At 39.1% G+C, this 24,338-nt stretch overlaps 1 protein-coding gene across 1 annotated transcript in view; it reads right to left on the reverse strand.

Annotated features, from left to right (window-relative positions):
* SPIDR (scaffold protein involved in DNA repair) overlaps positions 1-24,338 on the reverse strand; it is a gene marked incomplete at its 5' end in the record, with an annotated part of 232,876 nt that overhangs the window by 80,987 nt on the left and 127,551 nt on the right. Inside the window, 2 exons of the mRNA XM_080919387.1 lie at positions 3,134-3,384; positions 5,055-5,244. Of these exons, the coding sequence (XP_080775513.1) occupies positions 3,134-3,384; positions 5,055-5,244 (441 nt within the window). The remainder of the gene's footprint in view (positions 1-3,133; positions 3,385-5,054; positions 5,245-24,338) is intronic.

The raw sequence follows: 24,338 nt of genomic DNA on the forward strand, positions 1-24,338 counted from the left end.
CCAATCTAGATCTGTAAATAAAATCTGATAATTTTATTTACATTTTCCAGAGTGAAGAACAAAGAGTTTATAAATCCAATGAATTATTCTTTTGGTCTCGGCCTCGGTTGGATTTCTAAACATATATATTTTCAAATAGAATACCATTCACTTGAAGATTAATCACACACACAACACAGATGTATTCTCCCTGAAATTAGATGGTTCCACCAGAATAGTAGGATGATTGAGCTCACACTCTTTGATGAATAGTATACATGCTTTCTCTCTTTTTTACTAATTTTATTTGTTTACATGTTAAATACTATCTCTCTTCCTGGTTAACTTGCCAAAACCCCCTCATTCCATTGCTCCTCTCCTGATCCCCTTTGTCTTTATGAGGGCACTCCTGTACCCATTCACCCACTTTTTCATCATCCCACTGATGTCAGATAAGGCCATCCACTACTACATATGTATCTGGAGTCCTGGCTCACACCCTGTATACTCTTTGGTTGGTGGGTTAGTCCCTGGGTGCTCTGGTTGGTCCAGTTAGTTGATATTGTTCTTCTTATTGAGTTGCAGTCTCTTCCACCTCCTTCAGTCCTTCCCGAAGCTCTTCCATTGGGGTCCCCTGGCTCAGTTCGATGGTTGGCTGTGACTATCTGCATCTGTGTTGGTCAGTTGCTGGTAGAACCTCTCAGAGAACAGCCATATCAGGCTGCTGTCAGCAAGTGCTTCTTGGCATCTGCAATAGTGTGGGGGTTTGGTATCTGCAGATGGGATGGATCCCTAGGTAGGATGGTCTCTGGCTTTCCTTATTTCCTACTTCACACCAATCAGAATGACTAAGATCAAAAACTCTGGTGACAGCAGATCCTGTCAAGGATGTGGAGAAAGAGGAAAACTTCTTCATTTCTGGACTACTCTGGAAATTAGTCTGGTGGTCCCTCAGAAAATTGGAAATAGTGTTAGTTGAGGACCCAGCTATACCACTCCTGGGCATATACCCAAAAGATGCTCCAACATATGTTTATAATAGTCTTATTTGTAATAACCAGAAGCTGGAAACAACCCAAATGTCCCTCAGCAGAAGAATGGATACAGAAATTGTGATACATTTATAAAATAAAGTACTACATAGCTATTAAAAATAACGATTTTATGAAATTCTTAGGCAAATGAATAGAACTAGACAATATCATCCTGAGTGAGGTAACCCAGTCAGAAAAGAACAAAAGAACACACATGGTATGTATTCACTCATAAGTGAATTTTAGCTCAAAAGCTCAGAATGCCCACAATATAACTCACAGACCATACGTAGCTCAAGAAGAAGGAAGACGAAAGTGTAGATGCTTCAATCCTACACAGAAGGGGGAACAAAGTAATCACCGGAAGTAGAAGGAGGAAGGGGCCTGAGAGAGAGAGAGGAGGGGAAGGGATGGGGAGGCAGGAACAGCTATGGGAAGGGTCAGGAGAGAAGTGCATAGGTAAGGAAATTGAATAGAAACATGAAGCAGTGGTGGTGGTAGGAAAATGAGGAACTGGGGATAGCCACAAGAAAGTCCCAGACTCAAAGGAAGTGAGAAGCTCCCAGGAGCCAAAGCTTTAGCCAAAATAAGCAACGAAGTGGAGACAGAATCTGTAGAGACCACCTCCAATAGACAGGCATGGCTCCTAGATGAGGGATGGGGCCACCCATGCATCTCAAAATTTTTAGCACACATACTTTCAATTTGTATTCTGTTGCTTTGAGAGCATGGCCCTCAGTCAACGAGGTTTCTATCTCGCCATGTGAAACAAAAGAAAACAAACAGGACAGAAAAACCAGGAAGTGCCTAAATCTGAAGACATCCCTTCCACAGCTCCTCTAAGCAAAGCACTTGGGATCATGGTTAGGTCTTTGGTGATAGAACTACCTACCACAGCAGCCCTCAGCCACAGCCATTTAAAATAGTTATTGGGTTGGTAAGTGTCTTAGTAGGCAAGTTATTGACAAGTCTGGGCTCAATCTCCAGAATAAATGTGAAGGTGCAAGAGAACTGACTCCCACACATTGCCCTCTGACTTCCATACACATGTAGTAGCACACACATAGGCACACACTCACACAAATAAACCATAGAATAAAAATTTACACTAGTCACATTTCTAGTACATGATAATCAATGAACTAGATAGTGAGGACACACAATACCTACAACATCATCATAGGAAAGTCTATTAGCATCACTAGTATATACTCTTTCAAACAGTAGTCTCTTAGAGTCATACTGTCAAATTGCCATTTAGTTTTTAAAGAATGGATACTGTAATGGTTATTTTACGTATAGTAATACATGTCATTGCTTCTCCGCAACCCTACAAATACTTCTTAAATTTGTACTACTTTCTATAACAGGAGCCAGCAAAAGCAAATGCAGTAATCTCAGGTAGTGCAGGTCCTGATGGTCGTGTGGTAGATATACCATGCATACTGTGGACCAGCCCATGAACATTTTTATAAGGCTTCTTAAATATGAATGATAGAAAATCCTTTGTTATATATACTATATATTGTGATGGCTCTTCTTGCTTGTCAACCTGACTACATCTGGAATTAACTAGAACTCAAGCACCTGGGTATACCTGTGAGGGATTTTTTTTTTTTAATTAAACAATTTGAAATTCAAAGATCCAACTTTAATCTGGATCTTTTGAGACAGGATGACATACATTTAATCTGGGCCACGCCTTCCTCTGTCAGTTTATATAAAGAACATGGAAGAAGGAAGCTCTTTCCCTGTGTGCCCTCATGCTTGCTGGCAAGTTCATTTCTTCGGTGACATTACCTACCTTTGGGTTCTAGTATGTACTGAAGACCAGATGAGACATCCAGCCCATGGACTACTGGATTCTTGAACTTTCCATTGGTAGGCAGATAGCCACTGTCTCACTGGTTAGACCACAAAAATCCCACACTGATTCAGTCATCTCTGTTCCTCTAGAGAACTTTAATTTATACACACATGTCCCAAATTTTAATGTGAGAAAAAGATATACAAAACAGCCTCCTTATACAGTGAATGCCCCCTAAAAATTCTTCTGAGCAAAGCTTTCTGTTTTGGGAACTCTGCTGTGCTTCCCTTTCCCATGCCTGTTTGCTACTCACCATGCTCCAGGTGAATCTGCATGCCCCACTGTGTGCCCTTGTTGGCTCCTGGCACCATCTCTGCTGAGAAGAGTGTAAACCCTCTGCACTACTACTCGGACCCTGACCCCAGACCATGGGCCAGCTCTTTGGCTTTCCACAATGTCCAGAAGAGAATCTCTCAGAGGAGCACTAACTGTAAGATGTTGCTCTGGCTTATCATGTCCATGGGTCCAGCCTGAGCCAGTGGTGGCCAGGCTATCATATTCAGTCTGTCCAAGACATGCAAAAGGAAGAGTTTCAGTTTCACTTATAGTGCCATGCTGTCCGAAAAAGTGAAATCATAAGGTAACTTCAAAACACTTGAAGTGCACTAAGAGACAGACACTCATGCTACATTGGCATCCACCAGCTGAAGAGTGGAAGTAAGTGAGAAAAACAGTGTCCTGCTATTAATTACCTCATGGGGATAGCTTCCCTTTTTGGTTTGTCCAAAAAGAATGAATACAGCTTAATTAAAATGAGTCATAGTATTAGTTGCTTGAATGTGTAATCTGCTAATGTATATACTTTACACACTCAAGTATTCTCCCAAAAAAATACACAATAAAATTATAAACCAATGATACTTCTGTTTCATTTCATTATCTTCAAGACTCTGTTCTTTACATAATAATATTTATCTTTACAATGACTCTATTCTCATAGATAAAACTGAGGCACAGAAAAATTGCCTAATGTGGCCTAGCATAACTGCTGAGGCAGGATATGACACAGTGCAAATGACTCCAAATTCTACTTTATTTTACTTTAGTGTCAGTGGTACCTGTGTGCAGGCACCTTTGGAGAAAAAAGGAGGTCACCAGATCCCTTGCAGCTGATGCTTTCAGACATCAGCTTATCTATGAAGGTGCTGGGAACTGAACTTGGGTCCTCTGGGACAGCAGCAAGAACAGTCTTAATGTTGAGTCCTCTCTCCAGCCCCCGCAAAACCTGTATTTTTCCCCACTATGCTACATGGTAACTGTCATCTAACAAAACATATGTCAGTAGTAGCACCTAGTGTAAATTGTTTAAAATTTAATTTAATTTAATTTAATAAATTTAATTTAATAAAATTTACAAATTTAATTTTGTAACTTTAAATTTAATATACTCACTACCATGTGCATGTTTGCATATCACATGGTCTGTGTGTAAGGGTCACAGGGCAGCTTGGGTACCCTCTTCAAACTATACCTTTCAGATACTTCTTTTGATAGTCAAAGAAAGATGTTTATTATACGGTTCAAAGCAGGGTGAAAGTTTACCTACTTTATTTTCCCTATTCTAGCTTTTCATCTCAGTGGTCTGTGCTGTGATGATTCTAATAAGCCAGAGAATTTGAGGCCAGTGTACCAGAACCAGAGTCCCAAAGCTGAGAGTCTTCATGGACATATATCCTACCCACTACTATTGAATTACAGTCAAATTCCAAATTCATTTTGGAATAGCTCAGAGCCCAAATTCCACTAAACCAATATCTATCATTTAAACTTAAACATCATTATAAAGCTCTATCTCAAAGAATATAGACATAATGTTTCCTAAATAAAACAGTAAGTTTAATGAAGGCTTAAAACTCTTAATTTCAAAAAGGACATAGAGAATACTTTCTGAGTGCTGACTATACTAACCATAAGCCCATTGGACTGAAAGTACTTGCATGATTTAATAAATGGAACTAAAGATTAAGACTATACAATAGAAGGATGGAGAACTAATGAGACTAAAACCATGACTAAATGCTACTTGAGACTTCTTTTGGCATAATGATTATAACCACACGCTCTAACATATATAGTGGAGTACAAAAGATAAATATCTTCATTTCTCTACAGGTCCTGCCAAACACTGATACAACTACTACAAGTGTAAAGACCATAAGCCGATGCGAATTTACCTGGCTGCTGGATGAACTGTTTGTTATATCCCTGATTCTAAACATCTGGGCCAAAGTTATATTTCTTCTTGGAAGAGATATATCCTGACTGTATAGGTCTTCATGCTCTGTTTCTTTTGCAATAGCTTTCTGACAAAAGTAAGTATTCAGAATAATAGAGCAACTTCCATTTGGGATGAGAAGTTTTTGCCTGAAAAAGAAAAAGAAATTTATCAGTTTATTTATAACTTGCGTTCTTAAATTTTTTTTTTTTTTTTTTTTTTTTTGTTAAACAAAGACTATTTTAGCTACAGTAAGACAGTGCACTAAGTTACAGCATTCCTAACAAGGACTGAATAACAACAGACCAGGGCATAGAATGACAGCTGCCCAGGGTCCTAGAGGACAGAGCCATCTGTAACAGGTGACAGCTAGGACCTTGGCAGCCAGCAGAATCCATAGCCCATAACAAGTGTGACTCAATGACAGATCTTTCCTTTCCCAGTGAAGGTTTTGAAAGTCCTATATTAATAATGGAAGGTCATCTAATTCCCTATGCTTGCTGCCTATCACGGAGACCCATGTCCTCTTAGGAAGAAATACAAATACAAAGAATGAGCAAAGACTACAAGTACCAAAGAAGCTCTCAAACACTCAATTAAATATTTAACAAATAAAATCTTTATATATTTGAGCAACTCTAGTTGTTCAAAGAATATTATATTAAAAGATGTAAGAACTTAGACCCTTGATATCAACATTTTTAGTGTGAAACAAACAAGCTTAAAACATATCAAACAAAATTCTGAGTTTTTACTCAGTACTCTAAATGTGATAAAACACTTTAATGCATATTCTTTATATCAAGAGGTGCTGTTAATAAGAAAAACTGAAAACCTCAGGTTCTGAAACACACACACACACACACACACACACACACACACACACACAGACACGCAGACAAATTTAGCACCCGAGGAATGAATGATTCAGTAGTAAGAGCAGTAAGTACTCTTAACCACTAAGCCATTTATTTTGGGCCCTAATTTCTGGACTCTTACACAGTTTGGGACCTCCTGTCTAAGGAATGGTGTTATTCAAAGTGGTCTGGAATTCCCCACATCCATTGACTATGGTTCCCCGCAGGCACATCCATAGGCTAATGTGATGTAGGTGATCACTGATATTCTTCCCAGATGATTCTAGATCATGGCAAATTGACAAATCATGCTATCACTAGTCTCTAGATCCTCTTCTATATAAAAATCAAAGCAAGGGCCACCTTAGCAACTCAGAAAAATCTTACAAAAATAACTCTTTATTTGCAGTTGTACTGAAAATCTCATTGAAATACAAAAAGGAAAGTCTTTTAACTTTATAATTTATAACTTTATGCGATGACAACTAAATGAAATGCTAAGAAGAAAATCAAGAATTTGTTTCTTTCTACATTTTTATTAAGCATAACACCAAAAGTTCTAGTCAATAACGTAAGGCACAGTAACTAAAGAGCAAGCAAGCACAGCAGAAGAGAAGTGGGCCTGTATGAATTCCCCTCACACATGCTTTGACATACATCTCGTGTTGTGCAGGCTGGTTTCAAACTCTGTATATGGTTGAGGATGATCTTGAATCTCTTTAATATGTATGACTTGCCTGCTGAAGCTACAAAACATAGATGAAATCTTTGAACTGGAGAGACATACTACCCTATGGACTGAAAAACTCAACTGTCCCCTAGCAAAGAACTCTAACTTTAGTATAGAGATTTATACCAATTTCCATTAAAGTTACAATAGTCTAATATAATTATATATTATAGTATATGTTACACACACACACACACACACACACAGAGAGAGAGAGAGAGAGAGAGAGAGAGAGAGAGAGAGAGAGAGAGAGAGAGAGGAGGGAGGGAGAAAGAGAGAGAGAGAGAGAGAGACAGAGAGAGAGAGAGAGAGGGAGGGAGGGAGAAAGAGAGAGAGAGAGAGAGAGACAGAGAGTCTTGCTCAGTCATTACGAGAGAAACCTTTTCGTGTAGTCACTATGAATTAACAGAGATGTGGACAATGTGCAGAGGGAGAGACTCTGGAGCACAGAGGGTCTCAGACCCCCTGGAACTGGAGGAGAACAGAACTTGCCTCCTCTGCAAGATGAGCACAAGCTCCTAATGTGAAGACGGAGCCATCTCTCCAACCCCCCCACTTTTCTCATGGGGCAAGATGGAATCTCAATGTTCTTTTAATTTGCAGTCATGTGATAATTAGTAAGGTGGAACATTTTCTCTGTGTTTACTGGAGGTTTTTTTTTTTTTCCTGGAAAACATAATGTTTTCATTTTTTTATTGGAATTTTTTTTTTTTTTAATTTCAAATGTTATCCTCCTTCCCAGTTTCCCCTCTGGAAACCCCCTATCTCATCATCCCCCATATCCCTGCTTCTATGAGGGTGCTCTCCCGCCCAACTACCCTCTCCCTCCTGCCTCCCCTACACTAGACCAAGGTCCTCTTCTCCCACTAATGCCTGACAAGGCCATCCTCTGCTACACATGCAGCTGGAGCCATGGGTCCCTCCATGTGTGCTCTTTGGTTGCTGGTTAGTCCTTGGGAGCTCTAGAGGGTCTGGTTAGTTGATAGTGCTCCTTCATAACTGTATTTTTCTACTGTCTACTGTTATGAATCATAATATAAATATGTATTTTATAATGCTCTTAGATGGCCCCATTGAGAGGATTATTCACCCTATAAGGGGTCATGACCCACAGGTTGAGAACTGCTGGTTTAAATAATTCATAGTTCTGAGAAATTATAGGAAGGAGGTATATGACATTCTGTGAATGATATTCTGTAAATTGTGGCTTTGGACCACCATTTTAGTGATCACTATTCTACTCCTGAATTCAAATAACTATACTGTTTTTGGTCACTAAATTTGCAGTTACTATCTAATAAGCAGATAACACCACACATTCCTTATATCACAGCCTGAAATCATATACATACAAGTAACATTATACGGATTGATCAGGTGGTATTTATACATTAAGGAATACATTAACATTATGGAACAGCAATAAGAAAGATAGTAAATATGAAAGAAAGCAGGGGGATACAAGGGAGGAGATGGAGAGAGGAAAGAAAAGGGGGAAGTTTATAATTATATTTAAATCTTAAAAAATAATTAAAAATATAGTTTAAATTTAGAAAGAAAAAACATAATTGCTATTCATAATTGAAATTAAACCAGTATATAACCAGGTATATTACAGTGCAGTTAACTGCATATGCCATATATTGAGAGACTACTGCATTTGGGTGTCTTTTGTTTATCTATTTGATTTGGTTTATCAAGATAGAGTTTCTCTGTGTAAAACAGGCCTGGAATCTGCTTTGTAGAACAGGCTGACCTAAAACTCACAAAGATCCACCCGCTTCTACCTCCTGGTGCTGTACTTCTAATTGTACACCACAACTGCCCAGCTTTGGTGGATTATTATTATTTTGTATTGGATATTTTTAAACTTACATTTCATGTTAACTTTTTTTCTGGTTTCCCCTCTGAAATCCCCCTATCCTATCCCCCCTCCCCAGCCTCTATCAGAGTGTTCCCCCACCCACCTATTCCCTCCAATCTCCCCACCCTGGCATTCTACACTAGGGTATTGAGCCTTTACAGAGCCAAGGGTCTCTCTTCTTGTTGATGACAGACAAGGCCATCCTCTGCTACATATGCAGCTGAAGCCATGGGTCCTTCAACCTGTTTGGTTGGTGGTTTAGTCTCTGGGAGCTCTGGGGGGTTGGGTTGGTTAAAAAAACCTACAGGTTGTTCTTCCTGTAGGGTTGAAAACCCCTTCAGCTCCTTCAGTCCTTTTTCTAACTCCTCCATTGGGGACGCTGTTTTCAGTCTAGCGGCTGGTTGAGACCATGCGACTCCATATTTCTCAGTCTCTGGCAGAGCCTCTCAGAAGACAGCAATATCAGGCTCCTGTCAGCATGCACTCCTTGGCATCCACAAAATTGTCTGGTGTTTGTGACTATATATGGGAAGTATCCCTGGATGGGGCAGTCTCTAGAGGATATTTCCTTCAGTTTCTGCTCCACACTTTGTCTCCATATTTCCTCCTGTGAGTACTCTGTTCCCCCTTTTAAGAAGGACTGAAGCATCCACACTTTAGTCTTCCAACTTCTTCAGCTTCACGTAGTCTGTGGATTTTATCTTGGGTGTCCCGAGCATTTGGGCTAATATCCACTTTTCAGTGAATGCATAGCATGGATGTTTTTGTGATTGGGTCACTTCACTCAGGATGGTATTTTCTAGTTTCACACATTTGCCTAAGAATTTGATGAAGTCTTTCATTATTGTTTTTAATAGCTGAGTTGGACTCTACTGTGTAAATGTACCACATTTTTCTGTATCCATTCCTCTGTTGAAGGACATCTGGGTTGTTTCCAGTTTCAGGCTATTATAAATAAGGCTGCGACAAACATAGTGGAGCATGTGTCCTTATTATGTGTTAGAGCATCTTTTGGGTATATGCCCAGGAGTGGTATAGCTGGGTCCTTAGGTAGTACTATGTCCAGTTTTCTTAGGAACCACCAGACTGATTTCCTGATTTACAGAGTGACTGTACCAGCTTGCAATCCCACCAACAATGGAGGAATGTTCCTCTTTCGCCACATTCTCACCAGTATCTGCTGTCACCTGAGATTTTGATCTTAGCCATTCTCACTGGTGTGAGGTAGAATCTCAGGTTTGTTTTCATTTGTATTTCCCTGATGACTAAGGATGTTGAACATTTCTTTAGTTGAGAACTGTTGCTTAGCTCCGTCCCCTATTTTTAATAGGATTATCTGATTCACTGGAGTCTAACTTCATAAGTTTTTTTGTATATATTGGATATTAGCTCTGTATTAGATGTAGGATTGGTAAAGATCTTTCCCCAACCTGTTGGTTGTTGTTTTGTCCTATTGACAATGTTCTTTGCCTTATAGATGCTTTGCAATTTTATGAGGTCCCATATGTCAATTCTTGATCTAAGATCATAAGCCATTGGTGTTTTGTTTAGGAAATTCTCCCCCGTGCCTACGTGTTCAAGGCTCTTCCCTCCTTTCTCTTCCATTAGGTTCAGTATATCGGGTTTTATCTGGAGGTCCTTGATACATTTGGACTTGAGCTTTGTACAAGGTGATAAGAATGGATCGATTTGCATTCTTCTACATGCTGACCTGCAGTTGAACCAGCACATTGTTTTTTTGGTTGAAAATGCTGTCTTTTCTTCCCCCCACTGGAAGCATTTTAGCTCCTCTGTCAAAGATCAAGTGACCATAAGTGTGTGGGTACATTTCTGGGTCTTCAATTCTATTCCACTGATATACCTACCTGTTTCTGTACCAATATCATACAGTTTTTTTTTTTTTTTTCATCACGATTGCTCTGTAATACAGCTTGAGGTTGGGGACTGTACTGCTGGTTTTGTGTCAACTTGACAGAAGCTGGAGTTATCACAGAGAAAGGAGCCTTAGTTGAGAAAATGCCTCCATGAGATCCAGCTGTAAGGCATTTAGATCTGGGTTCTATAAGAAAGCAGGCTGAACAAGGCTGGGGAAGCAAGCCAGTAACATCCCTTCATGGCCTCTGCATCAGTTTCTGCTTCCTGACCTGCTTGAGTTCCAGTCCTGACTTCCTTTGGTGATGAACAGCAATGTGAATAGTGTAAGCTGAATAAACCTTTCCTCCCCCAACTTGCTTCTTAGTCATGATGTTTGTGCAGGAATAGAAACCCTGACTAAGATAGAGACCGTGATTCTCCTAGAAATTCTTTTATTGTTGAGAATAGTTATTCTCCAAGAGGTATAATGATCCAAGAAAATGTTTACATTCTCTTTCCTCTTACAATTCCATTTGCCCTTAAAAACCGTGTGGGTCAAGTTATTAAGATTCAAGGCAAAAAAACAAACAAACAAAAAAAAAAAAAAACCAAAAAAAAAAAGTCAAGTAACATATCAAGGAAGACCTATCAGAATGAAGACAGAGTTCTCAACAGTGACCCTAAAAGCCAGAAGATCTCTGGCAAATATCATCTAGACCCCAAGAGAACAAAAATGCCAGGCCAGCCTACTATACTACTAGCAAAACTCTAATTACCATAGATGGAGAAGCCAAGGTATTCTAAGATATAAAGAAATTTAAGCAGTATCCTTCCACTAATCCAGCCCTACAGAGGATAAGAGAAGGAAAGGTCCAACACAAGGAGGAAAACTACACCCCCCAAAAGTAAGAAATTAATGTTCTCATAACAAACTGAAAAGAGAAACATACAAACATAATTCCACCTCCAACAACAAAAATAACAGGAAGCAACAATCATTGGTCCTTAATATCTCTCAACATCAATAGACTCAATTCCCCAATAAAACAACATAGGCTAACAGACTGGAGCCATAAACAGGACTCAGCATTTTACTGCATACAGGAAGCACACCTCAGTGACAAAAACACACATTACCTCTAAGTAAAAGGATGAAAAAAAAAAAAATCCCAAGCAAATAGTTTGAAGAAACAGGCTGGAGTAGCCATTCTAATGTGAAATAAAATTGGCTTTCAACCAAAAGTTATCAAAAAGCTGGGAAAGGACACAACATACACATCAAAGGAAAAATCCACCAAGATGGACTCTCAATTCTGAACATCTATTCCCTAAATGAAAGGGCATGCACATTTTTAAAAGAAACACTCTAAAGCTCAAGGCACACAATGAATCTCACACAATCACAGTAGGAGATTTCAACACCCTACTCTCACAAATGGACTGACTGATCATGGAAACAAACTAAGCAGAGACACAGTGAAACTTATAGAAGTTATAAACCAAATGGATTGGAGAGATTTATCTGCAGGACATTTTATTCTAAAACTAAAGAATATACCTATTCTCAACACCTCATGGTACCTTCTCAAAAACTGAGCATATAATCAAACAGAAAACAAACCTCAATAGATAAAAGGACATTGAATCAATCCTATGAATTCTATTAGACCACCTTGGACTAAGGCTGAACTTCAATAACAACAGAAAAAAAAAAAATAGAAATCCCACATAAATATGGACTCTGAACATCTATCTACTCAATGATAACTTAGGGAAGAAATAAAGAAAAAAAAACTAAAGACTTTAAAAAAATTAATGAAAATGAAGGTACTACATATTCAAACTTATGGGATACAATGAAAGAAGTGCTAAGAGGAAAACTCGTATCTCTGAGTACCTCTGTAAAGAAACTGGAGAGAATAGACACTAGCAGCTTAACAGCACATCTGAAAGCTCCAGAACAAAAAGAAGCAGATATACCCAAGCGACATAGAAGACAGGAAATAATCAAATTCAGGGCTGGAATCATCCAGGGAGAAACATAGAGAACTATATAAAGAATGAACAAAACTAGGAGCTGGTTCTTTGAGAAAATCAACAAGATAAACCCTTAGCCAAACTAACTGTAGGTCACAGAGACAGTATCCAAATAAAGGGAGACATAACAACAGAAACTGAAGAAATTCAAATAAATATTAAACAGTCTATAATGAATACAACTGGAAAATCTGGATGAAATAGATGATTTTGTAGGAAGATACCAGATACCAAAGTTAAATAAGGATCATATAAACCATCTAAAAAGACCCATAACCCCTAAGGAAATAGAAGCAGTCACTACAAGTCTTTCATCCAAAACCAACCAACCAAACAAACAAACCCTGGGCCACACTGTTTTAGTTCAGAAGTCTATCAGACCAACAAAGAAGAACTAATACAACTACTTCTCAAACTATTCCACAAAATAGAAACTGAAGGAATACTACCGAAATCTTTCTATGAAGCTACAGTTAGGATGATACCGAAACAACAAAAAGAAAGAGAACTACAGACCAATTTCCCTTACGAATATTGATGTTAGAAATACTCAAAAAATTCTCACAAACCAAATCCAAGAACACATTAAAATTATCATTCACCATAATCAAGTGGACTTCATTCCAGGAATTCAGGGATGGTTCAATATACAGAAATCTGTTAATGTAATCCACTACATAAACAAACTCAAGGGGTGGGGGGGAACCACAGGATCATCTCATTAGATGCTGGAAAAGCATTTGACAAAATTTAACACTCCTTTATGTTAAAAGTATTGGAGAGATCAGGTGTTACCTAAATGTGGTAAAAGCAACATATGGCAAACCTACAGCCAACATCAAACTAAATGGAAAGAAACTCAAGCCAATCCCATTAAAATCAGGGACAAGACAAGGCTGAACATGGCCTCCTATCTATTTAATATAGTACTTGAAGTTCTAGCCAGAACAATTAGACAACAAAATATAATCAAAGGGATACAAATTGAGAAGGAAGAAGTCAAGATATCACTATTTGCAGATGATATGCTAGTATACCTAAGTGACACCAAAATTCTACCAGGGAGCTCCTACAGGTGATAAACAACTTCAGCATAGTAGCTGGATATAAAATTAACTCTAACAAATTAGAAGCCTTCCTCTAATCAAAGGATAAATGGGCTGAGAAAGAAATTAGAGAATAGACACCCTTCACAATAATCACAAATAATATAAAGTATCTTTGTGTGACTCTAAACAAGCAGGTGAAAGATCTGTATGACAAGAACTTAATGTCCCTGAGGAGAGAAATTGAAGATCATGTCAGAAGGTGGAAAGATCTGCAAGCTCACAGACTGGCAGAATATAGTAAAACTGGCCATATAAAAGAATGCAATCTACAGATTCAATTACAACCCCCACCAAAATTCCAACTCAATTCTTCATAGTTAGAAAGAGCAATTACCAATTTCATTTGGGATAAGAAATAACCCAGGGTAGAGAAAACTATTCTCAATAATAAAAGAACTTCTATGCGAATGACCATCCCTGACCTCAAGCTGTACTATAGAGCAATAGTTATAAAAATTGCATGGTATTGGAACAGAGTCAGGCAGGTAGTTCAATGGAATAGAATTGAAGACCCAGAAATGAACCCATATACCTATGGTCAATTGTTCTTTGACTAAGAAGCTAAAACCATGCAGTGGAAAAAAAAAAAAAAAAAAACCAGCAAGTTTTAACAAGTGGTGCTGGTTTAACTGGAGGTCAGCATGTAGAAGAATGCAAACTAATCTATTCTTAACTCCTTGTACAGAGCTCAAATTCAAGTGGATTAATGAACTTCACATAAACCAGATATGATGATTCTAATAGAAGAGAAAGTGGAAAAGAGCCTTGAACATATGGGCATAGAAAAAAAAATTGTGAACAGAACACCAATGGCTTACACTCTAGGATCAACACTTGACAAATGGTACCTCATAAAACTGAAAAGCTTTTGTAAAGCTACGGACACTGGCAAGAGGACAAAACGGCAACCCAGAGATTGGGGAAAAGACCTTTATCAATCCTACATGTGGTAGAGTGCTAATATCTAAAATATATAAACAACTCAAGAAGTTGGATGCCAGAGAGGCCCTCCTCCCAAAGGTGCCACAACTCCTAACAGCTACCAACTGGGGTTCAAACATAGGATTATGCAAGGTTATATTTTATAAGTATTTATTTTGGTCTATTTGTTTTCTTGATGTTTTGTATTTTTTGAGTTCTTTGTATGTTATAGACAGTAATTCTCTGTCAGATCTATAGTTGCTAAAGATACTTTTTCCATTTTGTAGGCTGCTTCCTCACCTGAATGATGATCTCCTTTGTTGTACAGAAGCTTAAATTTCATGAGGTCCAATTATATTATTTGTTGATCTTAATGCCCGTGCTATTGGGTGTTCTGTTCAGAAAGTTCCTTATTGTGTCTGCAATTTCCTCATTCTGCTTGATCAGGTTCCGAATACTGTTGTGGTAAATCTTAAAAAGATGGCTTAACCTTTTATCAGCCTTCATAGTCTCACTGAGGAAGCCACTACAGTATGAAGCCGAGTGCATGGACTCTGTCACATGGTCAGCAAGCCACACTCTCCATACGGTTCCCTTCCCAGGCGGTTCACTCTGTCTGTCCTGTTCTTTATTTCTTAGGTGAATATGAACGCCTCAGCGTGTTCCTTTACTCCAAAGCCCAGCACAAACATGATTCCAAAGTCTGGTAGTTTTTCAAGCAGGTTTATATGTCAAATTCCAAACCCTCTATACAATAAGATTACATCCAATGGACAATGATACAAACTGCCCTTCTATATGAGATAAAATGACCTACAGAAACCCTTAAAAATATTCATATCTACCTATTGCCAATTATGACCACCTGGATGTAGATCCCCCTTCTCCAGAACCATCTTGAGTCCTACTAGAATCTCCTCTCCCCACCCTGCCTCCACTTCTGCTCCTCGACCTGACCTTTTCCCGCCTGTCTCTCTCATGTCCAACCATATATCGCCTCAACACAAATCTATAGGGTACTATGTTTTATACTAACATCCTAAATCTATTTGGAGTTGGGTTTTTTGCATGGGATGAGGTAAGAATCTAGTTTCATTCTTCTACATGTAGCTATCCAATTTGATCAGCACTATCTGTTGAAGAGGTTGTCTTTTCTGTAACATGTAATGTTGGCATTTTTGTCAAAAATTGTGTCTGTAAAAATACAGGCTTATGGCTCTTCCCTCCCGCTATGCCTGCCGCCTCCTTCTGTCCCTTAAAAAAACAAAAAACAAACAAACAAAAATCCAGGCTTATATGTGGGTCCTCATTCTATTCCACTAGCCAATGTTGGTTTTTATGCCAGCACTATGCTACTTTTATTACAAGAGCTTTGTAGTAATTTCAAATACTTCAAGGATTTTTTAAAACTTGTTCAAGACTATTCTGGCAATCCTAGTTCTTTTGTGGATGCTGCCTTTGGATCTTTAGATGTGTTTCACATAGAATATCTACAGAAGCTTGATAATTAGGAAAGAACCCTGAAGGGAGGTCTCAAGGGGAGAGCAAAAAGAAAGAGAATTAATGGGAAAGGAAGGGTTAACTTTGAGAGCTAGGAACAGGGAAGAGTAGAAAATATGGAGAGAGATAACTAAGACTAAAGAACTTCTGAAAAAATATGAAAAACTACTATTGCAGAAAATGCCTATAACACATACATGTATTGTTTAAATCAAGTTAACTTATTAAAGGGTAACAATGTCCCTACTAGATACCACAGGCTAACAAATAAAAGTTCAGTAAGTCTTTTGGAGGTATTAGCCCATGAAATCCCAACAATCACTCAAGCATTGCAAACTTTTGCCACTGCACTTGGTTATCCTCCAGAACTTGACTACAAGACCTGGTTGCTGAAGACAGCGCAAAGAATTCAAAGTAGTACTGATGTTGAAGCTTTACTCCTAATAACTGCCTTCATAATGTTGGCAGGTGCTGTGTATGTTGCCAAAGTAGATCAACAGTCATCTCTCTGACTTACAGCTGAGATCCTCGTAAGCTACCATAATGATAGGCCTGGCAAGACATGTCCACTGTTCCAACAGCTACACCAATGTCATGGGAATAATCAATTACTTAAAAAAAAACTGGATTAAAGGTCTGTTCCACAGTATGTAATCTATACTGAGGCCAAGAACATAGAAAGGTCATAGGCACTAGGAGAGAACCTACTACTCTCTGAAAGTACCACCTTATTAAAGCAACTCCAAATGATGTATTACTACATCCATGTACTAGTGCATCTCTCAAATCTCATCAAAGCCTTGTTTTTTAATAGTAGATGGTATTTAAAAGAAACCCACAAATAGTACAGGGACAGAGAATAAGAGTCTGGAATTCTCAGCCCTAAATGGGGCATCTATAATATGCCTCTTTTTGCCAAGGCTCAGGGATCACTGTGGAAGAAACAAGAAACACTTCCTTTGGTGTTGATTGTGAAAAGTTGTTAGGGTTCTTAGAGCTAAAATTCCAATAAATGTGCCCATCATCCCAGGTCTGTGCTCTTCCGAGTATTTCCTTTTTGAACTCCAACAATTTGACAATTAGTTTAAGTTTTCATATCACGATTGGTTATAGAAGTCTGTGATCTTTTATACCTACTTGACAGCCACTCCAATGTTGGAAGTAACTATGAGCTCTCTGGCCTCACAGTTTGGCAACATGGCTCAGTGGGTATTTGTCACTAAACCATATTTGCACTTAAGAAAGCTCACTTCAGCTATGGTTACTGAAATAAACTATTGTACACTGAAGGTCAATATTTCATCATGGATGTGTTATTGTTTGCTTTGGGGCAGGGGCACCATTTTCTTCAGTAGTATAACCAGTGACAAACTGGCCCATGCTCCAGTAAATATTTTGTCTCACTCATGCTAATACAGGCAACCCTAGTTCACCTCAGTGGTTCATACACAAAACGAAAACAGAAAATTAGGAGGAAGCCTTGCTGAGAAAGATTTCAGTGGGAAAGAGTGTCCAACAGAGATAAACTGGAGTAAAACCAACTAAGATTCATTACATATGAGACACAGACACTCCAGTGTTCCTTACTTCAGTACTACAGGATGCTTCTTCAGTGCGAGATAGTAAATTCTAGGAGCAGGCCCCCAAAAACCAGTCCTTTTCTCTGTCTTTTCCAAATCCAGAGGTTCTAAATTTGGATCGAGGAAATGATTCAAAACACTACTTTTTAGGATGTGAGGGCTGACTTGCCTTCATCATCACTGGAAAAACAATCCATTCAGATTCATCTTCTATAGTCGCTGGCAGGTATCTTCATACAACTATCAAATTACAAACAACGGAGCTGTTTCTGGTTTTTACGAGAGGAGCGCATCCCGTAGACGTTCCCTATAACGGTAGTGAGCTTGTGTCCATTGTTTGTGCACCCTTGAGAACAGATGAGAGACAGTCGGGTCCACTAGGTGCTACATCAAGGCCTGTGACCTCTCCTTTCAGATACATACACAAGAGTTTAAAAAGAACAAGGAAAAGGAAGTCAGCTAAGTTTATGTCTGCATTCATTGACTTTGTGGAAGTAAGTAGTACTTCAGTTGGTAATGGCAAAACTGGAAGTATTAAAGGGGAGGGTTCTCTTCCTCACTCCCAGTTCCAGTAAGTGGAATATCAGGAGCCTCCACAGAATCATGTGACCACAGGCAGCCAGCAGCTGCTCACTGGTACTGTATGTAAATGAACTCAGTCACCTCTTGGGTTTTCCCCTCTCCTCTCCCTCCTCTTTATAGAGGACACAAAATCATAGAGAGTAACTAACTGAAGTCTGCTCTGTACTTTTAATTGCAGGCAGGACGCCAAAGTACAAACACAATGACTGAATTCAGTTTTACAAGTAAACACTGGAACTGAATTCACCCTAGTCCGGGAAGAATGCCTCTGATCACAGCTAGCAGGAAATCCAATTCAAAACAGGGTGTGTCATCCTCGATTCACACTGTGGCCTTTATACCGTTCATACAATTCTTTGCATAGTGAAGTTTCCTTCTTAAAAATGTTCTCACGGAGACTAATCTTCATTCACGACATGAAACTCAGAAATGCTTTGCAGGAGATGCCTGAATTCTAACAGTTACCACCTTTGGTAGAGATCTTTAGCTGTGTTTTTTTTCTCTTGGTTACCGATTACTGAAAAATAAGAGCCCATCAATCATTCTTCCACCAACTCCCTTCTAATCTCTGAGTTCACCCGGAATTCATGCCAACTTTCAATTCTCCTCATGTTCTTTGGACCACTGATAAGTAAGCATGAAAACGCTGAGTCCTGAGAGAACTAGGGCAGCCACATACTCCGGCTCAACCACATCATAATTGTGCCAGTTGGTTCCTATGCCTGTTCCTTGTGTCTCCAGAGTTGGCCAAGACTATCAAACAACTTCAAGAAGATAGGCATATGTATAAGTGCTGCTGGCTTAGTTCTACAAAGAGCCTCAGGAGAAGTCTGGACGTATGCCAGCTGCCTATGGCCAGCCTTCCCAAAATGATGCTGTAATTATAGAGGCCCAGAGGGACTTTGACCCAGCATGTAAAACAGTAAGCTAAAAGTCAGTTACAAACAAACATATTAAACTGTATATGTACAGGAGGAAAAAAACAGGAGAAATGATGCAGTTTTCAAAAACTGAAAGGTTTAGGTGTGGAAGGAGAAAATATGTCTTAATTCCACTATGACACATTATCCAGTATTATCAGGCTTGAAGGGCAGAGAGGATGGGTATTCAGTTATAATGACCTTTGGACTTCATCTTATGGTTCTGACCAAAATGGTGAGCACTGGTAGTACTGTCTGAGCTGTGCTCACAGTTGAACACATGCCCTAAAATCCCCAGGCATCTGAATTTCTAATTGGACAGAAGTGCCCCATAACTTGTTGAGTTGCTAAAATCAAGGTTAATTGTTTTTAACCACTTTGTTTCTGAAGGACTTGACTGCTGTACAAATACTGTCCAGTCTCAGCCCACTCAATCCGAAGGTGGGTTATAGTATCCACGTCATAAGATGCTTTTTCTCCTTAGTTCCTCCATGTGCTCCCAAAGCAGCAGTACAAATGCATGTTGGATACACTTCCTGATCCCTCCCAGTTCTTTTGTGAGCACAAAAGCATCTTGGAAAACCAAGGACCTAGGAGCTGAGTAAAAAGCCAAAATGAGATCATTTGATGTTCCTAGTTACAAACAGATTTCCTCCACCTTCATAGTGGGAAGGTACGAACTCTCCTCCCTTGGGTCAAGATTAAAACATTCTCCATTCCTTAGTACCTGTAGTTTCCTTCTATGCATATTACTGTGATAACCTACAGGCTCTTTCCTCATTTGGGGTCTATGTACCCCAGGCCACTTTCTCTTGCTTCATAAGTACTTAAGACTCCTACATTTATACTACTCTCATTCAAAGACATTTTATTCAAAATGGTGGCTGTGCAGATGTATGTTTTCTGGGTGTCCTACTGCCATATAACAAGGTCTTTTGTTTTTTCTTTTCTTTTTTTTTTATTCATTTTTAAAAATCAGAGTAAGGAGTTATATGGACCAAACTTCACTGTGGGTTCCTCAGGCTTTGAGGAAATTATTTTACACAAGAGACCAACTGGGTCTCTCAGATTTCCCCCACGGTCATAAACCTCCAACACACACAGAGGCCAGAATAAGTGTCTCTTTCCCTTTTGGTTTCCTCCTAACTATTCCACATCCTTACAGAAAGGAAATTACTGCCAAATCTAAAAGAGGTAATCATTCTTTTACTATATTTAAACAAAGAAAAGAATATAATTTGATTCCTATTAATCAAGGTGACTATGGGTTCTGAATATCTTAAGTCAAAAAATGTAGTCTCTGTGGACTAAAATAACTCTGGAATTGGTGACAGCATGCTAACCCAGTTCACACTGTGCTTTTAGGCCCTGTTTCTCAACACAGTAGTTGTGGGATTGAGCAGTAAAGACATTACTGCTCTCTAAGAAGCTTGTGAGTCCTGATCCTTACTGGCCAGAAAACTTAGTTCTTACTAAGTTAACTCTCAGTTCCAAATTGTTGTTTCCTATTGATTTGGCTTTCAGATGTATCCTCCGTGTTAGAAACAACTTCATCATCAAGTCTAAAAGGAAAATTAAACTTGAGTTTAACTTACCAGGCAATTTATATCAATTTTTGGAAATTATGAGTAATAGTTAGCAATTTGAGCTTCAACCCATGCCTGATAAATCTATTTTGGAAAGGACAAAAAGGCAACCAGATGTGCCCTATATATAAGCTTTTGTTCAAAACTAGTGTAAATGACCATCTGGGTATCTTAACAACCAATATTAAAGTCCAAAAGTAATAAATACATAGGGTTGAGGAGGCAGTCAATATTTTGATCCTTGCCTCTAGGCCAGATAGGTTCTAATGGATAGATTACAGGACATCTCTCAGCAGGCCCTGTAGTTCTGCTAAGTGACCTTTCTATTGATCAAAGATTCAGAGGCTAGCCAATAACCAATGCACACTTTTGCAGAGTCGGCAGTCAGTGGGCAATAAAATCAATTCTTTCAAGCAAAACAAACATGCTCAGCAAGTCTCTGACCTATCCTAGTAGACTGTACTAGTAAAGAGGGGCTCCTGAAAAGGAGGTTGGAGGAGGAACTCAGGGCAGGAACTGAAGCAGAGGCCATGAAGAAGCAGTGCTTAATGGCTTGTTCCGGAAGGCTTCATTAGCAAGTCTTTTTATACAACCCAGAACCACCTGCCAAGAGGCACCACCCTTAGTAAGCTGGGCCCTCCCACACACATCACTCATTAATCAAGAGACTGTCTCAGACTCACCTACAGGCCAATCTAATGAAGACATTTTCTCAACTGACATCTCCTATACCCAGTCAACTCTAGCTTGTGCCAAATTGATAACAAACCAACAAACTAATGAAGGTACTTAAAACTTAAATTCAAGCTATGCAGACTAACACGATTTATTTTTACTGTGAAAATGGATTTTATCTTTCCCTCTTAAGCATTTCTTTCCTCTTGGCAATTACAAAGAATTACAATGGCAAGACCTGTTGTCTTTTCCCCAAATTCTAGTAAAATGATCTTCTTTCTTCTGATGTCTTTAAATTCTTATATCAACAGGATTAAGAATTCACAAAATAGAACTTTGACTATTATAACTCTGTAATACTTTACACATACTGCCTTTAAGTGTATAGTTCTGAGATCTAAATAAAATACAAGATGCAGTAGTTACATGTTAACTTGTGTCTTTAAAAAGGATATTTTAGTTTAAGCACGTGCTAGGCTTTATCTGATATTTCCATTTTCCTTGCAATGTGATTCCGGTATCAACTCATCTACATCATAGCCGACATTTCTAAAACTAACTTACAAAAATGTCTAGTGCAAGAGGACAGGTGGCTGATCTTAATATCCTGGTGCTTCAGCCTCCCCTTCCTACAGCTATGATGACAGGGGACTGCTATTCCTGAACTCCATCTTACTCACTGAAATTTTATTCAGTTATTTGTTTACATATTTATTCATGTTGAGTACTGTGCTCATGCATTCTCAGTCCTCTTTTAAAAGAATCAAACAATACTAAATACTGAATGCACAAAACACAGTGACATTTAACTTTGTTGTTTGAATCAGGGGTTGGCCTCAAAGTCCTCTGTTCCTAAGACCTTGACTTTCTGATCCTTCTGCCTTTTCCTACTGAGTGTGGGGATCACAGGCATGTGCCACTACACTAAGCTTATTCCCTACTAAGGATAAGGCTCAGGGACTCATTCATGCCACACAAGCATTTTACAAGCAAAGCTACATCCCTCCCTCAGTGATTGGTTCTCTTTGTGAATACACTTAAGACACTAATCAACATAGTAGGAGTAGTCATTAGCCCAGGGTCACTAGAACAGCCATCATGTGAAAACATCCTTTACATTTCCACATTGAATCTAACCAAGATTTCAACCAAGAGGAGAAAATAAGTGAACTTATTTGCTCCCAGATTTGAGGAAAATGTAAGGGTACATAGTGCAGAAACCAAAAAGCATAAGCACACGTGATCAGGAAAGTGTACAGCTGGAGGAGCAGGTCTATCCTTCCGCATCAAATCCTATTCCATTCTTAAGAACTAAGAACCCCATCCTCAACACAGAGCACCCCCCACCCTAATGACTAGATATCCATCTATATAAACTGACGCAGTGGCTGGGGGCATGGCTTACGTGGTAAAGTACTTCCTGCAAACATGCCAGCACAGTTGATTTCAGATTCCTAGCACCAATGTAAAAAGCTAAGCAAGGAGATAAGGGCTGAAGAGCTATGCACAGGTAGAACCCAAGAACTTATTGACCAGCCAGAAGGGCAGAAATTGTGAGCTCCAGATTCAGTGAAAAGACTGCTTAAAAACAACAAAATGAGGTAGAAAGTGACTAATGACCTTTGACTTCCACATGCCCATGAAAACACATGTATAAATCCAACACATGCCTATATCATACACACTCATACATTCCGACTGGAATGCTGAGGTAAAAATGGGTCTCATTTTAACTAAACACAATCTCATTAGCCCACAACTTGCACCATTCACCCTCACAAAGTTCATTCATATTTATTTATTTTTCCCTTTTAAGAATATGTACACCTGTCACATGTTTTTTACAATTTCCCCATTAGATTAAGTTTTAAAATTTTTATATCTTTGGGCATATTCAATTCAAATTACTTCCATTCAGCAACTTAATAGCCCCAGAATCCCAGCCAAAGAATACTGTACCCTATCACACACAGCACAGATTTGAATTCACTCTCTTCTGTCCCTTCCTGTGCCCACAGATTTTCATAATGACCACCATCAAGTGATGTTACATGTTTTTATATACACATCCTTTCCTTCTAACAGTGGGCAAGGGGCAAGATTTCCTCTTCTTATGTCTTCCATACTGATCAGTGCTGAGTTTGCAGAGCTGATGGGCATATTAACTTTGAACCAGAGACTCCTTTGTACGTTTACCCATCCCTCATCCCTCCATCTAGAGATACACTTATAACAACCTAACAGCTGAGTGACAGACTTACCAATACTTTCAGGTTCTGGCAGTTTAGGAAACTGCTATTAGAGTCAGGCCTTTCTAATCATGACAGAAGGTGCAATGAGACCTAGCCTTTACGTATAAGCAAAGATGTGACTGACACATAGAGGCAGGAGCCAGCACTCCAGTCTGAGTAGCCGGGTAGGTCACCCATGGGGCACAATGAAGAAGAGAACAACAGTAGGTTATGTGGTAAAACAACCTGTCTTTCAATGTAAGGCGGAGAGTAAGAGGCTTTGAAACAGCTAGTCCTAAGCAGAATGTCTTTACCAGCCCTCCTCCCCACAGCAAGGCTCAGGGAGCTATGGTGGAGAGGAGGTAGAAAGGTTCTCAGAGCCAGAGCGAATGGATGACACCAAGGAAACCGAGTCTTCCGGACAAACAGGACTAAAGAGCACCTGAAGACCCAGACTGTGATATAATGCACAGGGCCTGCACAGGTTCAAATCACATTCGGTCCCAGCACTGAGAGTGGGAAGTGGACACAATTTCCCTTCCTACCTAAGAAGCTGTCTCCTACAGATGTTTACTTGCAAAGAAAAACTTAGTTTTCTCCAATAGGATACCCACTGGGAATGTTAACCACATTTAAGGGCAGGCCACATGTCCAGCAGTAGATGACCACCACACAGCAAACCCAATGGTATTTCTGTAAACTTTGTCTCACTACCTTGAATACATTTTTGTCTGATGGGTCTTTTGATCATACATTTTGATTTCCAATGTTGTGTTTTGTAGCTTTTTTAATGTATT

The sequence above is a fragment of the Micromys minutus genome (assembly GCF_963924665.1).
Source record: "Micromys minutus genome assembly, chromosome: 7".
NCBI lineage: Eukaryota > Metazoa > Chordata > Mammalia > Rodentia > Muridae > Micromys > Micromys minutus.